Raw genomic sequence first — 14,132 nt, forward strand, 5'->3', positions numbered from 1 at the left:
TGTGAAGTGGTTGATTTGTTTGGTTTTTGTTTGAATGGCAGAGCAAAGTTGCCTTAAAAATATGTACAAGGCAGATTCACTTGATGTGATTTAATATCAGACTAACAAATGAATGACTGCTAAAGGGTTTCTGCTTGGGTTGAGCAGGCCGAGGCTCTCATGGCATTGGGACCTCACAAGAAGAGCAAAAATAGAGCTGCTGTCCACCGGAGCAATACCCCTTTGCACCAGAAGAGAAGGAAAATGTTATTGGGAACGAGACATCATAGCAAAATTGGAAATGCCAAAGAAATGCTGGCATCAGTCACTGGAGGGTGGTCTTTGATGGAGGTACCATCTTCACACACCATCATTGCAAACCTGTAGCTGGTTAAACTTTTGTCCTAGCAAGATGCTGGGTTTGTGTTGGACGAAGATGGTGGTTGGATGCTTCTGTTGTCTTTTATTCTTTGTCTTGGTGCCTTTTTTCTTTTTTTTTTCTTGTTTGTTTTGTTGTCGTTATTTGTTTAATGCTAGTTCTTCAGCCTTCACCACTTGCTATTTTCATGCTCATAGAATGCTGCTGGAGTTCCCCAATGACCTGCTTTTTTCTGGGCCTGGAATCTTTTGGACAAGATCTCCTGTTTTAAGCCTTTAGTCTTTTGGTCAGTATATGCAGTTTGTGCTCTGAGTCGTTCTGGGGATCAGGTTTCTTCCCTGTGCTCTGCTCCACATCAAAGATGACTTCTGCTAACACTTACACTGTGAAAGGAGCTGTGAAGCTTGAAGATGCCATGTGTCTCATACTGCTTCCTCTACTGACCTTGAAGCTCCTTCCGTGGTAAGTCTGACATGAGGGCTGGACCATCTGCTCTGTGTTCCCCAGGAAGCTGGCAATTTGAGCCAGTAATAAAACAGAGAGGTGTTTGGAGAGGGAAAAGGCCCTGCATGCTTCTGGGTAGGAACTGGGCAAAGGGAGGGGGAGAAAACATCCTTAAAGCTCAGACAGCTTGGGAACTGAGCTTTTACTGCAGGAGAGGGGGGCTGGAATGTGTTGCCTGTGGGGGTGATGGCTGGAGAAGCCAGATCAAGCTCTTCCTGGGGAAAGGAAAGGGGCAGGTGAAGAGTGGTAGCTCTTCCTTGCAAAGAGCATGTAACCAGTGAGATGTGCTACCTTCTCCTTTTTCAGCGGGTGTAACCGCAAGGGCACAGCCTGTGCCAGGCTTTGCTGTGGGTAGAAGGATTGTCAGAGCATGAAGGTTCCCTGCAAGAAGGGAACAAACTGCCCAGGAGAAGAAATAAAAGGCTGACGGACCACAGGAGCAAAACCAACGTAGCTCACTGCCTCTCCTCCATGTACGAAGTCTTCCTACCGAGCACCTGGGGAGCTCTGCCCGGAAGATGTCACCTCACTGACAAAGGTCAGTCACAAAACAGCACTTTTTGGTCTCGCAGTGTCTGCAGCGCTCTCGTGCAAAGCACAAGAGAGCTGGCTGCCCTGCATCGATTCTAATGGTATCATACAGACAGTCCTACCTGATTTAAAACCTAGTCTTGATTTATGGATTTCTATGCGTAGGGAATCAACCACAAACCCGGTATGCATTTTCAGCAGTTTTATTACCTTCAGAATTAAACATGCTGAGCTTTATTCTTTTTGTGCAAGCTTATAATTGCATCAGCTTGCAGCAAAGCTGTCGCTGTAGTATGTGGATTAATTGCTGAATAAAATCACTCATTCTGGACAAAACCTTTCATGTCAAGATGCTGTCAAGTACGACGTAGAAGTTCTGGCAGTGTTTCATACCTAGCTGCATCAAGGCTCTGGTGTATCACTTGGATTGGGTCAACCCCCCGTGATAAAGTGGGTGTTTGTCCAGTTCATCACAAAGGAGTGCTTAAAGAGCCAGTGATACTGTAGTCTCATGTTATGTGGGAAGTTGTAGTAGAAACAACTCGTTTCAAGTGTTATTTGTTTGAGCACTGATGTTTTAAAACCCCTTTGATACTGTGCTCAGTGATTTGGGTATAAGTAATGCTGTCTTTCCCTTTGTTTCTTCTACAGGAGCTATAAACGCAGACTTACCATTTCCAGGCAGGCTACATTTTTTTTTTTTTTTACTCCTTTTCCACCTGCCCCTAACATAGATTCATCAAGTAGGATTTTATTTGCAATAACTAAAATCTCTTGAAGCAGCATAGCATTGCTAAATGCAGGCGCACACACAGGCTTTTTCACTTGGGCTCACCCTAGAGCCTGGCACTATCCTGACTGAAGCAACCCTGGTGCAGTGCTGCTGCTCTGATTTGCTCAGGTGCAGGGCTAAAGCTCAGCTGGGCAAGTCATCAACAGATTATAAAGTCTGTATGTTTTGGGGTTTTTTTTTTTTCTATTGCCATCACATCCCTTTGGCTGTGCCAAGAGGCTCTGTGTATCCCTTACAGCGCAGCGTTGCCACAAGTGACTCCACTCACAGGTACAACGCTTGAAGTTACTTTGGTCATCAAATTATTGTTTAATTCTACTTCTCCCCACTCCCCCCTTCCCCCCCCCCCCTTTTTTTTTTTTTTTTTTTTTTTTGCTATAACTGGATGTTCCTTTTTTCCTTCTGTCTAGGATCCAGGGACCACAGAGATCAAGGCTTGGGTCTGTGAGAAGAAACCCTGAGGCTCTTGCCACCTCCACCTGCTGTTGCAGCATCCTTAAACACCAGGAAGAAATTTTGGCTTGTGCTGGAGTATCTTGCTGGTCAGGACAGCAAGGAGGAAAGGTGCTTTGCTGGTTAATCTTTCATCTATCTATCATCCTTCGGTGATAGACGGTTTGGCTCCACGACCTCTTAATGCTGGGCAAGTCTTTGACCCTGTGCCTCAACTGTAAGCAGTGAAAAAAACCCCACGAACAAATGCTGACTGCTACGGAAAACTTCTTTGTAAATTCACCTGTGAATTTACACGTGCGTTTACATGTGCAGCCTTGCTGTGTAGCCACGAGGAACTGTTTTCTTTGGTCAGCCTGCAGGAATGCCTGCAGCCTCGGCACACTTGTACCCTTGGTAGGAGAGGCTGTATCTCATCAATATCCTACTCGGCTGCAGAAGTTTGTTTGATTTCAAATGCTCTTTGCCCTCCCAGCCCTCCCTGAGAAATGCATTTCATTAGGAAGTGCAGAACTTAGGGTAGAGACCAAGAAACTGAAAAGGTTTTACCTGTATGTTCTGTAAGGGTGATCCATGCTAAAAATAGCAGAGAAGGGACAAGGTGGTGAGAGTAAATGCCCTCATACTTCCCTGAGTGTCCTGAGAATCATGAGCAGGTACATAATAACTATTTTATAGACAAGATATGAAGGCACACAAAGAGCACAGCTCAAATGCCAAAACTAAAAGTGGCTTCCATTCCTAGCTAGACCCTGCCTTCCCACGCTGGTTTGTGTGCGTGCCCCACTGAGGTACCCACCGTCTGACCATGAGAACGTAAGGTTGGAGAGGCCTAAAGAGTCACACAAGAAGCCCTTGTAGCCCTGTCTCCCAACAGCGACCAACAACATATACTAAGGAAAATACATAGGAACAAGAGAAGCATGAAAGCATACGTTCCCACAATACTCTTCTAACTTCCAGCAACCTCTGCCTCTGAGATTACCAAAGGCAGAGAGGGTGTCTTTGTAACCTGGAAGTGCTTTAGTTGTCAGTATGGATACCAGTTGTTCTTGCATGCAGAGACACCAAACTCTTCTGAACACCGAGTCTGGGGCTTAAGCAGGTGCGTTAGACATCACTGCAGTTCTGTGTTTGAGGCCTCGCTTCATTTCTATCTCATAGCAGAGAATGAATGAAGTAAACTCTCCTTGTCACCAGTCATGATGTACATGGTGCATATGCATCCTATGACTCAGGAAAAAAAATAAATATCACAGCAGACAATTTTAGGACCGCTTCTGGTTTTACAAGTCAGCATTTTCAGGCTGATGAGATCCTGAGCCATCAGGTTCCCACATCCTTCTGCAGGACCTGAGCTACAAGCCTGCAGCAGCAGCTCCAATTCTCTCGTCAATGATCCCAAATGCAGCGGTTCTGCATGGGGGATATGGAAGACCTCAAAGAAAGGATGAGCAGAGACACTGCCAGGCATCTGCCACTAGCAACCTTGAAAAAACCCACTGGAAAACTGGGAGCTGCTGCCAACCGCTCAGGATGGTCCTCTCTACCCACCTCAGTGCTTCATAGGATCCCAAGTGGGCTCAAATACGAGGCGCCCATACGGTAATTGAAATTATTTGATGAAAACTTGGCCCTTCTCCCCAGAAAGTCAGCAGGCAAGAATCTGGAGTGGGCACAGACTCCAGGCCTTCTTGTGATGAAAAGGCAACACCGAATGCTAAAACACTTCACCTACCTGTACTTGATAAAGTGAGATCTACTAAAAACTCCCACTTCTGTAAAAGTCTTTATTGCACGTTCCAGAGTTAATTTACAATAAAATACAGTAACTGCAAATTCTGTTTTCCCCCGTTGGTGTGGTACAAAGATCTGCAAATAAACATAGCTCATCTGAGGAAGGCATACGCCAACAGGTCTATAAACAATTTAATTGTTAAATAGCTCTTTTCTTCTACTGGCTCCTTCCCAAAAGTCTTAAAAATAATTAAAAAAACACAGCACAGAAATACCTTTGTTTAGTATTTTGGCTTATTGGAAAAAGGAGTCTGCGCTTGGAAGAACAACTCAGGAGACCAGCCAGTTGCCCCTTCCAATATACCTCCTGAATAATTTGCCCAGGAGAGGGGATTCTTGCCTTCCGAAGGGGAACAAGTTCCCAGGACTGCATTGTTTAAAAACAAGGCCTTGGTGACACCTGCAGATACAGGAGTTGTCAGAATCCTGGCTGTGTCCCCAGGGTTTAATCTCTCATTCTGGAAGCATGCATCATTTTCACTATTCCCTTTGCTTTCAGAAGTCTGCTTGCTGCCGCTGTGCTCACAGGTCGATTGCAAGTCAGCAGTCCAGCTAACAGCTTCTAAGTTTAAAGATGTAGTTGCTTTCCACCTTTTCTTTGCAGATGGAGGGATCCACTCCTCAGAGCTGCCAGGTGGCTGGCTGTTGCGGAACTGCTGTGAAACAGAGCTAGTACTTTCTTCATCTTCCCCGTTACTCAGCCTTGGATGTTTCACTAACCTGCCAGTAAGCTGCTGCAACAGAGTGTTTTGAAAGGAGGACCTGGATCGCTTGGAATGAATTTTGGTGGGATTTTTAGGGGTGAAGATAGTCGTAAAAGAGCTTCTTTCCCCAAGAGGCCACAGTTTTGGGAAATGTTTTGTTACAGGAGTTGATTGTGAATAAGGAACAAAGTCTTGAGAGCTGACCGAATTGCATTCTGAATCACAGAAGGAGTAAGTTACTGGTGTACTGTGCTTACTAAAAGCAGGAGAGGACCGGTGCAGGGATGAGCTCAGGTTTGAACTGTTACAGGGAACAACTCCAGGATAAAGCACCCATTCAGGAGCTGCGACCTTTTCTGTCAAAATATCTTCTTGTATTAAAGAATTACATGATTTATTTAAGAATTCCACAGGTTTTGCTACCTCTTTTGCACTTGCATCAAAGAGATCAGCAGAAGCATTGTAGCTGCCTTCAGGGAAGATCCTGTTCCACAGCATCTCTCTCCTATTAACACTTTTGAAGGTATTTTCTGGCAGTTCTGTCAATGGTTTTAATTCTCTTTCATACATCCTTCTCGTATTGTTGGGAGTTGCTGGATCACAGTCCCATCCCCCTGAGAATGTAAGATCTGTTCTTTGGCTTGGCGCAGAAGAATAATTTTCTTTATTTTCACAACCAGCTGAACAGCTATCATGTGCAGAATGCACGCAGGTAGCCGCCTTGCTCCTTTTTAAAGAGGAGGTTTCTCCATGTTCAGCAGTACACTGCAGACTAATAAAAGACCAAGCTGACTTTGAAATGCCAGTATTTGCATCCCTGGATTGCACATATTTGCTCTCAGAAACAGAAAGCTCTGATGTAACTGGCAAGGGCTGCGACAGAACAGGTAGATGAGGGTTAGGTATAAAGCAAGATGCTCCACATTCCTTGTCAGCTGAAGATAAAACTTTAGAGGAAGACTCACATTGTGACACTTCATCACTCGGAGGATTTGCATTTGACTGAAGACAAGCAAACAATATGTTCTCCCAACTATCATTCTCTGCTGGTGGCAAGAACCTCCCTGAGATACTTGCTTCATGCAAATCACCAGCTACTAGGGTTTGCCTAGGATATGATTTGCTATGATTTACCCCCAACTTGTGACTTTCAAGAAGGGCATGTTTGCCTGCATCAAGGCTGGGTGATGTTGCAAAACTCTTACCATCTTCTATTTTGTCTAAAAATTCATTTAGGCTTTCTGAGAATGGGAACTCATCCCAAAGCATAGAGTCCATCTGAGACACTTCAGCGACATTTATGTGATTAGAAGCTGAGACATCTCTCTTGTAAAAAAGGGAGTTGTGGGATTTTTCTGGGTAAGAATAATTTCTGCTATTAGCCTTTGGGTAAACGCTTTTTACCCCAAGTTCCAAGGGATGTTGTAACAACCTGGAACTGTTCCCATGTGAACACTCAGCCTTTGAAGAACATGCTCTCTCTAATTTATCAGTTGCAGAGGTACTGTCAGTCCGACTAGGCTGTGAACTCAATTCATTATCCTCCTCTTTATCCCCTTCCTTCACAAAAGACCTGCAAAACTGTGAATCCCAAAGAGTTTGACTGTTGAGACTTACGCTGCACGATTCTGCAGAGACAGGTCTCCCCTCTTGTTCATGCTGTTCGCTCACTAGCTTTCCCACTTCTAGAGTGGGAAAGTCTTCCACTGTTACCCAAGCAACAGATGAATTCAGGCTGAAGGACTGCTGCCAGAACCCTAAAAAACTTTCTCTGCCACTAGACTGAACAAAACAGGAGCTTCTGCTCAGGCTAGACAAGTTGCTGAGCTCACTGACAGGTTCATCTATTGGAGCCGATGATGCATCAGGTAAATATGAGCTGTTATTACAGTTCTTGAATTTTGCCGACTGCAGGAGCCGATGGAAGTAGGTGATAACAGTAAAGCCAGTAACAGCAGCATTTGGCAAGAAGATCTGGCAAGCTGTAAGGTTTTTTGTACTTCTATTAATCCTGGAACGGTTTTGCAAGATGCTGCTGGCAGCAGAATGCCCTCCATCTTCCCTTGCACAATGCTGGGGGGAAAAAGAAAAAAAACAACAACTTAGTACAATGCTTTGTTTTGTAATAGGAAAAAAAATTAACACATGTCTTTTAAGTCAGGCTTAAATTTAGTTCTCACTTTTTGGTGGGATCTGCAGGGAAGAGAATACAAAACAGTCTGTCACAAAGCAGTACTCCCTGGGAAATAAGCACTGGCAAGGGCTACAAAGGGCATCACAGTGAGAGGTTCTTTGCTTGTTGCAATTATGCAGAGTTCTGGAGCTGGAAAAACAACCAAGAATTCCAAGAAAGGACTTCACAGAAAATCCTCTCTTTAGGGCACTGGGTGCTTCCGGGCTTCCTCCAGTGCAATTCTGTGCAATTGGCTAGTTGCCTAAGGCCAATGCTTTTATCTAGGAGGAACTGGGCAGTACTTGAAGGAAAGCACTCTGGTACCAGGTATCTACCTGACTTGGCAGCTCAGTTATCAAGCCAGCATATTTTCTATGCCCTACCTCTTGAGAGAGAAATAAGCTACAACCTTTATCTTCTCAGATTTATTTGGAGAGTAGTGTTTCAAAGAAGCTTCAGCTCAAATTCTTTATAAAACCTGCTTCCCTCAAGTTAGAGATAAAAAAAATGACATTAAAAGCTGAGGGAATTATCTAATGTTTTGAGAAGTGGATAAAAACCTTCTTCACCTCCCCCTCAAGGTGTGGCAATGCCAGAGAGGCCAAAAAGCGAACACAGCCATCTTGAAATTCAACTACCCTCCTACTCCCTGAGCCTATGCAAAGGCTGAGGTTGAAGGCTGTGAGCCAAGGACAATACCCTTCTATGTAGGTCTTAAAACCTATGTTGATTCTGAGTTTTAAGTGAGAGAGTGCAACCGTAAGCATAGCTGCAGCCGAAGGCTGAACAAATGCTCTTCGAATGTGTGTTCAGTCCTTGTGCGTGCAGGAACAGCCACAAGGCTGCTGATATGTAAGATTACTTGTATTTGTAAAGGTATCAGACCTGGAGACCTGGTGAATGGTTCCAGCTCAGTAAAGTTAATGCATGAAGTCCTCTAATTTTCATTACTTAAGATGCTGTGCATCAGGAAAACCTGAGCTCAGACACAAACCTCATGGTGCCCGTGGGAGAGGAAAACCACCTGCCAGGTAGGATTTAGTTCACAGACTTCATAACATGATTGACTCACACAAGCGCCAGGTGAAGAGAACTCAGAAGGCTGTTTCTATGGAAATATTACTAAGAACTAATATTCCAAAGTCTGTTAAACACATAAAAGAGCTGCAGATGCATATGCTAAACAGCTGTACTGTATCAACATTTTTAAACATGCTCTTAAATCCAGAAATATCAAAATGCTGCAAGGAGATGTGTTTCTCCTGACATTTCAGGCACCAGGAGACTATGCAGCATAGGCAAGGTAGGGCAGTGCTTGAAGAGACAGTCTGTTTCTTGCTTGAACTGTACATGGTTTTTTAACAGACTCCAAGCTGTTACTGATATGCACAAGAGCTGGCACTGCTCAAGCTCTCTGAAAAGCAGCCCTGACAAGCTGTCAAGCTGACTACTGCCACTCAAGATGACTTTTGGATGTGACTCATTTAAAATAACACAGGTGTCTGGGGCAAGAGGAGCAGAATCCTTCCCATGTCCTAGCCCTAAATTTTCTCAAATTCCCAAAAGATACTGTACCTGATGCTTTGATAACTCAGTCTATGCCCCCAGCTGGCTACAAGCTAATGAAAAAACTCATTATAAGAGAGTAATGTGCATTAGAAATTACCTTCACTCCAAATATAAACCTTTTTCCAATGAAACAAGTTTCCACTGCTTGAACTAACGCTCCTGGAGATGCATCTGTGTTTGTTTCTCCTGACAGCTGATGGAAGTCTTGAATATACCTTGAGGAAAACATATAGAAGCATTGGACCAACAGAGGAAGCCTTACATAGCTTTTTAGCTGTCATACAGGTAGGACACATGCTAAAGAGAAGATATTGTGGTAGCTTAAACTAAACGTAAAATGAAAACAGGAAACCATGAACCTACAAATTCAATTGTTTAGTTCACTTCATTCGTTAGTGAAACAGAAGTAAACAAAACAATCGCTCTGAACAAGGTTAATATACACACAACTTTCAGTTCCATGCATGGCTGTCGTTTTTGTATCAACATGATGACTATATAATGCTGTCAATATGGTGCTATTGCTTACATATCCTTTCTGCCCGCACCTTTACAGCGACAGCGGTATCCATATTAAGACATGCAAATAACTCTGTCACAGTGGACAGTAGTATGCAGTCCAGTGTAGAATGCCTGCCATGAAGTGTGTTATTAATACTGCTAATACGGGATTTTAGAAGTGTTCATCTTTGACCCAGTGACAACACAAGGTATTGGAAAATAACAGAATAGAGAAAGAAGTGGATGTATCTGAATATCCCATCCTAGCAGTTTCACATATAAGAAAGTCTGAAGCTTACAGTGTGGGTAGTCAGGCTCTGAGGACCAACAGGCTTTCTTAGAAATCCCTCCTTTCTAAAGGAAAATCTGATCATATTGATGAAAAGTCATAAGGTGCAAGTTTTTTAAAAAAGCAAACCGTTAAAAAAAACCCAAACAATGCAAAGGCTCCAGCTTTTGCTTAAGAGTCTTCTTCTAAATCTTGAGGAAAAAATATGTCTAAATCTCTGGAAAAGCTAACTTACTAATCTGACATTAGATAAAGGAAATTCAATCATCTTAAAGGAGGAAGAATACAACAAAGACACCCAACCAACCACACTGTGAAGCTCACTTAGCAGGTAGTAGCTGCCTCAAATGGACAAGTGAAGGATCAATTCTACTACATAGAAGTAATTAATCTTAAAATTTCAAGATTCCAGGAAGAAACCAAACTTCAGCATTTTCTCAAGGTAATGGGTACCAAGGAAATGCTGGAAGGGAGCACTTTGGCAGCTTCTTCCCAATCATCTCACTTTTTTTTAGGCTGAAGAAAAAGCAACAGTTAAATAGTTAGAAAGAATCCATTCCTTACCTTTGTAGAGTTTTTGCGGTGACCCCAAAGAATGGATCTAAGCAACTTCCAAACACAGTAATGTCAAACAAATCATTAGTGTCAGCAATCTTTAGGGACAATCTATACCTGTAGCTTGCATCTTTAGCTTCACCTGTGCAGCCACATTTTACACAGTGAAACCTGACAAAAGACAGTAAAAGGATAAAAAAAGATTGTATATGCAAACTTCTGTTAATCACTGCTGAGGTAAGAACTTATCTGCAGCTGTAAGTATTATTACAATAACATATCAAATATTCCATTCCATTCCAACTATAAGGTTCTTTCTTGTTCTTTATTCCTTGAGGCATTAATCTTACCACAGACTCAGCAAGGTGTCTGTATCATGACAGAATCCCTCTGGCTTCTTTTACTGACTTATTAAATGCTAGCCTGTTGTGAAGTTGGAGAGCGACAGTGGGCTTTGACTGGCCTGTTGGGGAGTAATTTTGAATTCCCTACACCCCCATTTTTCACGTTTCATTCTGGTTTGGGATTTTGTTTCCTGCAGCTTTAGTATAATACCTAAATTTAAAAAATCATCAGGAAACAGCACTGTTATCTTCTACTTTTTGAAGCAACAGATATTCTTGCTTTACAAAGTCAGCTCCTTCTGTTTAGTGCTGACATTCATTGATTTACTGTTCTTCTGTGTCACAGATTTCACCTAACAGTGGGATTAAAAAGGAAAGCCCACGTGTTTCTGGACACACAGTAAGTGGAAGAATCATACAAGACTACCTGATGCATTTCACATACAGAATGAGAAAAAATGGAGAAAATAAAAGATTCTATTTGGATGGCCTTTCAGTCAATGCTTTTCACTTTAGAAACAGCACTGAAGAACTGGATAGACTGCAAGGGATACACTTGGAAGCTATTACACAAATCATTTATTGTCCTAAACTGCCCTTCAACATTGCATGGCACGGAACGAAACAGAACTCTTGATCCATGATGACCTCCAAGCTGCTACTGGAATATAAAGAGATCTAAATAGTAATAAGTAATATAAATATCTGAAATTAGCACTTATTTCTACAATGGCCAGATTTTCACTAATTTGTTTTAACTTGTGTTCAGCTAACGGAGACTCCCAAGGCCTCTGAGAGCTACAATTAATGATCCCCAAAACAGGGCATACCTCCTGGAATTCAGTATCAGCCTAGAAAAGCAGTTTTGACAGGCAGGATAGATGAAGCTGGAGTTGTAGACAGAAATTACAGAGGCAGCCAAGAGTCCTCTCACACTATTCATGTGTTCACAGCATCACCTGAAACAAGTAAGTCAAAATGGTTCAAAGAGTTCTCATTTCATGAGACGTTAACATTAACTGCTTTTAGTTGGGTTGTTTAAACATTTTGAAAGGCAGCCCTCTGGAAACGATGATCTCTGTTTGAAAATGGTAGCCCAACTGTGGCAACATCCCATCCATTATTACCCTTAATTAACTCTTTAAAAAGAAAAAAAGATGAAGATATGTAATAAGGAAGTGCTCGTGATATCTGCACACCACTGCAGATAAATCATGCACATTCCCACTTGTATTTAGGGAGTCTTTATTAGAAATATCCTTAAAACACAGTACTGCAGCAAATGAGGTTTTGATTTTTGTCCTTAACTTAGAATGATGTCACAACATGGCGTTAAAAACTGAAATGATTTTACATGTGTAATTCTGCAAAAGCCTTCAATACCAATGACTTTGAAAGGACAGGATGCCCAGAAAATCTCGAAAGGGCTCGCAATAGCAACTATGTTCTCTTGCCTTTCTTATCACTATACTGTCCAAAACATCAGGTTTTGGGAAACTTCCCCTATTTTAGAAAGTTAACTTTTTTCTCAGCAGATGCTAGAAACATGTAGAAAAAAATACCCTAAAATACCTAAAATAATAGATTTCCAACTTAAATAACAAATGTTCTCTACAGCTGAATTAAAGGACACCTTATAAATCCTTCTTTGCAAAAGCACTTTCATCACAGTAATAGCTAAATATACATCTCTTTTCAATGTATGCTGCAGAATAAACTCAGAATAGGAAATGAATTTCACATCTTCATCTCAGAAGATCCTTGGGGAGGCAAAAGGCCAAAGACCTAAAGGAGACTCAAGTATGGCTTTTACATGTTAAAAAACATTCAACAATAATGTTTTGTTCATATTTTGCTACCAAAAAAACCCCTTCAACTTACAGGTTATCTGGTTGACCTTAGGTGCACTGCTCTCAGCATTCTGGTAAAAACAAGATCCATAACATGAGTACTAGAAACATGTGAGTAACTAAACTTACTACTCTGAGTAGTTAAGTGTTAAAAAAAAAACCAACAAAAAACAAACCACCAGAAAAAACCCACCCAGATATCCCAGTATTCACTATGGCAGAAAGGCCAGGAAACCAGAGGCAGGAAAAGGTAAAAGCTTTACTGGGGAGCTAACCAAAATGAAAAAATAAATAAGTAAATAATTATCCTTTCAAAACACTTATTGACACTCATTAGACCGAATATATTAAATGCTGCATGCCTTCAATTTGTGCCAAAACAACTATTTTTTTTTTAGTTACAGTACAAGATATCATTAAAAAGTACATGGAAAACATACTAATATACAGAAGTAATAAAATTAAGCCTGATTTTGTTATTGCCCAAGAAGGTGGACTTGGAGAAACCGGCACGTGCTTCACATTCCAGTTGGTTTTCAACTCAGACTGTTAGTTACACTTTTTAAAGACATTTGAAGAAACCTCAAACCCCAGAAAACACAGCGAACACTTCCAAGTATTCCCTTGGGAAATAAAGCATAGCATGTATGTATTACCACAGGTTTGGGGAAGAGCTTGCTTTAGAGCAGGCTGAAGATCTACACCTCTGTTTCTCCTTGGTAGAAACACACTACTCGTTATCTGGGCACAAGTTGAAAAAAAAATGCTGTACAAGTAGATCTGTTTTACTTTATTTTTCTAATTAACAACCCAAACCTCTGCGATCACACAGCCCCCCCCCAGGAGCGCCGCCTTGCAGCAGCCCCGCAGCCTCACCCAGATTTCTGTCGGTGCCTGCTGCCCTCTCGCGGGAGCTCAGCGCCTTAAACCCGATTTTATTAGCAATCCCCCCAAACTTCACCCAAGAAGAGTTATTAAGAGCTCTCACGCTGCAATCTGAGCCCCTTAACCCCCCCGCCGCCCCCGCAGGCCCACGCCGCGCACCGGCCGCGGGCACCGCACAGGGCGGCTGAGGGCCGGTATGAGCTGCCCCGTTTCACCCCGCCCCCCTCACTCGTCCCGGCCGCTTCAAGCTTTACTCAACACCCAGAAAACGCTTCAGTTACCGAATTATGATCATTCTTACCGTTGCAGCGCCGTTATCCGCCACCAACTCGAGCTTCTGCCTGCTGGCCCCAGGGACCGCGCTGAAGCGCGGTCCCCCAGGCACGGGAAGAGGCAGCTGGCAGCGGCGCCGCCGCCCCTCGGTGCCCTCAGGCCAGCACGGGAGGGCAACGCCGCAGGGTGGTTACGGGGGCCGTGCCGCCATCGCCTCAGCACCGGCCCCGGGGAAGAGCCGCCCGGCACGGCTCTGGCCCTGAGAAGGAGACAGTGCGTGACGCTGAGGGCCGCTGCCGGGGGCGGGGACGAGACGGCGCTCCGCCAATCGTGACGCGGCCCGGAGGCAGGCCCGCCCCACTTGCCCAATAACAAAGCGAGGATGCCAGCCTCGTTCTCACGCTCCCCTCCTGCGGAGCGTAGACGCGAGAGGGGCGGATCACGTGCTTCAAGTAGCCAGTCGCTGTCGCTTTACAAGACCCCGCGCGCCCCAAACCCGTATCCAGAGTCGCCGCAGCCAACCGCGGAAGCGTGCGCGAGCTACCCTCCCCTC

At 43.5% G+C, this 14,132-nt stretch overlaps 1 protein-coding gene across 2 annotated transcripts; it reads right to left on the reverse strand.

Annotated features, from left to right (window-relative positions):
- Positions 1–4,409: 4,409 nt before the first annotated feature.
- On the reverse strand, positions 4,410–13,994 carry DDIAS (DNA damage induced apoptosis suppressor). 2 transcript variants are annotated; one of them, XM_014276362.3, is made up of 7 exons: positions 13,608–13,994; positions 13,078–13,162; positions 12,453–12,492; positions 11,402–11,530; positions 10,237–10,398; positions 8,980–9,097; positions 4,410–7,213 (listed from the first exon to the last, which is right to left on the reverse strand). In XM_014276362.3, the coding sequence occupies exons 4-7, from the start codon at positions 11,512–11,514 to the stop codon at positions 4,658–4,660; spliced, it is 2,949 nt and encodes a 982-aa protein (XP_014131837.2). In that variant the 5' UTR covers positions 11,515–11,530; positions 12,453–12,492; positions 13,078–13,162; positions 13,608–13,994; the 3' UTR covers positions 4,410–4,657. The 2 variants fall into 2 exon arrangements, with proteins under 2 accessions (XP_014131837.2, XP_014131836.2); XM_014276361.3 differs by lacking the exon at positions 13,078–13,162 and having other exon boundaries at positions 13,608–13,990.
- Between the last annotated feature and the right edge of the window lie 138 nt (positions 13,995–14,132).

This window comes from Falco cherrug, chromosome 2 (genome assembly GCF_023634085.1).
Source record: "Falco cherrug isolate bFalChe1 chromosome 2, bFalChe1.pri, whole genome shotgun sequence".
Classification (NCBI taxonomy): Eukaryota; Metazoa; Chordata; class Aves; order Falconiformes; family Falconidae; genus Falco; species Falco cherrug.

Excerpts from the sequence above, each read along its gene's own strand:
- DDIAS (XM_014276362.3), bottom strand. The coding sequence starts at position 11,514 with ATGAATAGTGTGAGAGGACTCTTGGCTGCCTCTGTAATTTCTGTCTAC. Across the intron at positions 10,399-11,401 it reads CTGATACTGAATTCCAGGAG|GTTTCACTGTGTAAAATGTG; the intron begins GTATGCCCTGTT and ends GTCTTTTGTCAG. Across the intron at positions 7,214-8,979 it reads GGTTTATATTTGGAGTGAAG|CATTGTGCAAGGGAAGATGG; the intron begins GTAATTTCTAAT and ends TTTTCCCCCCAG.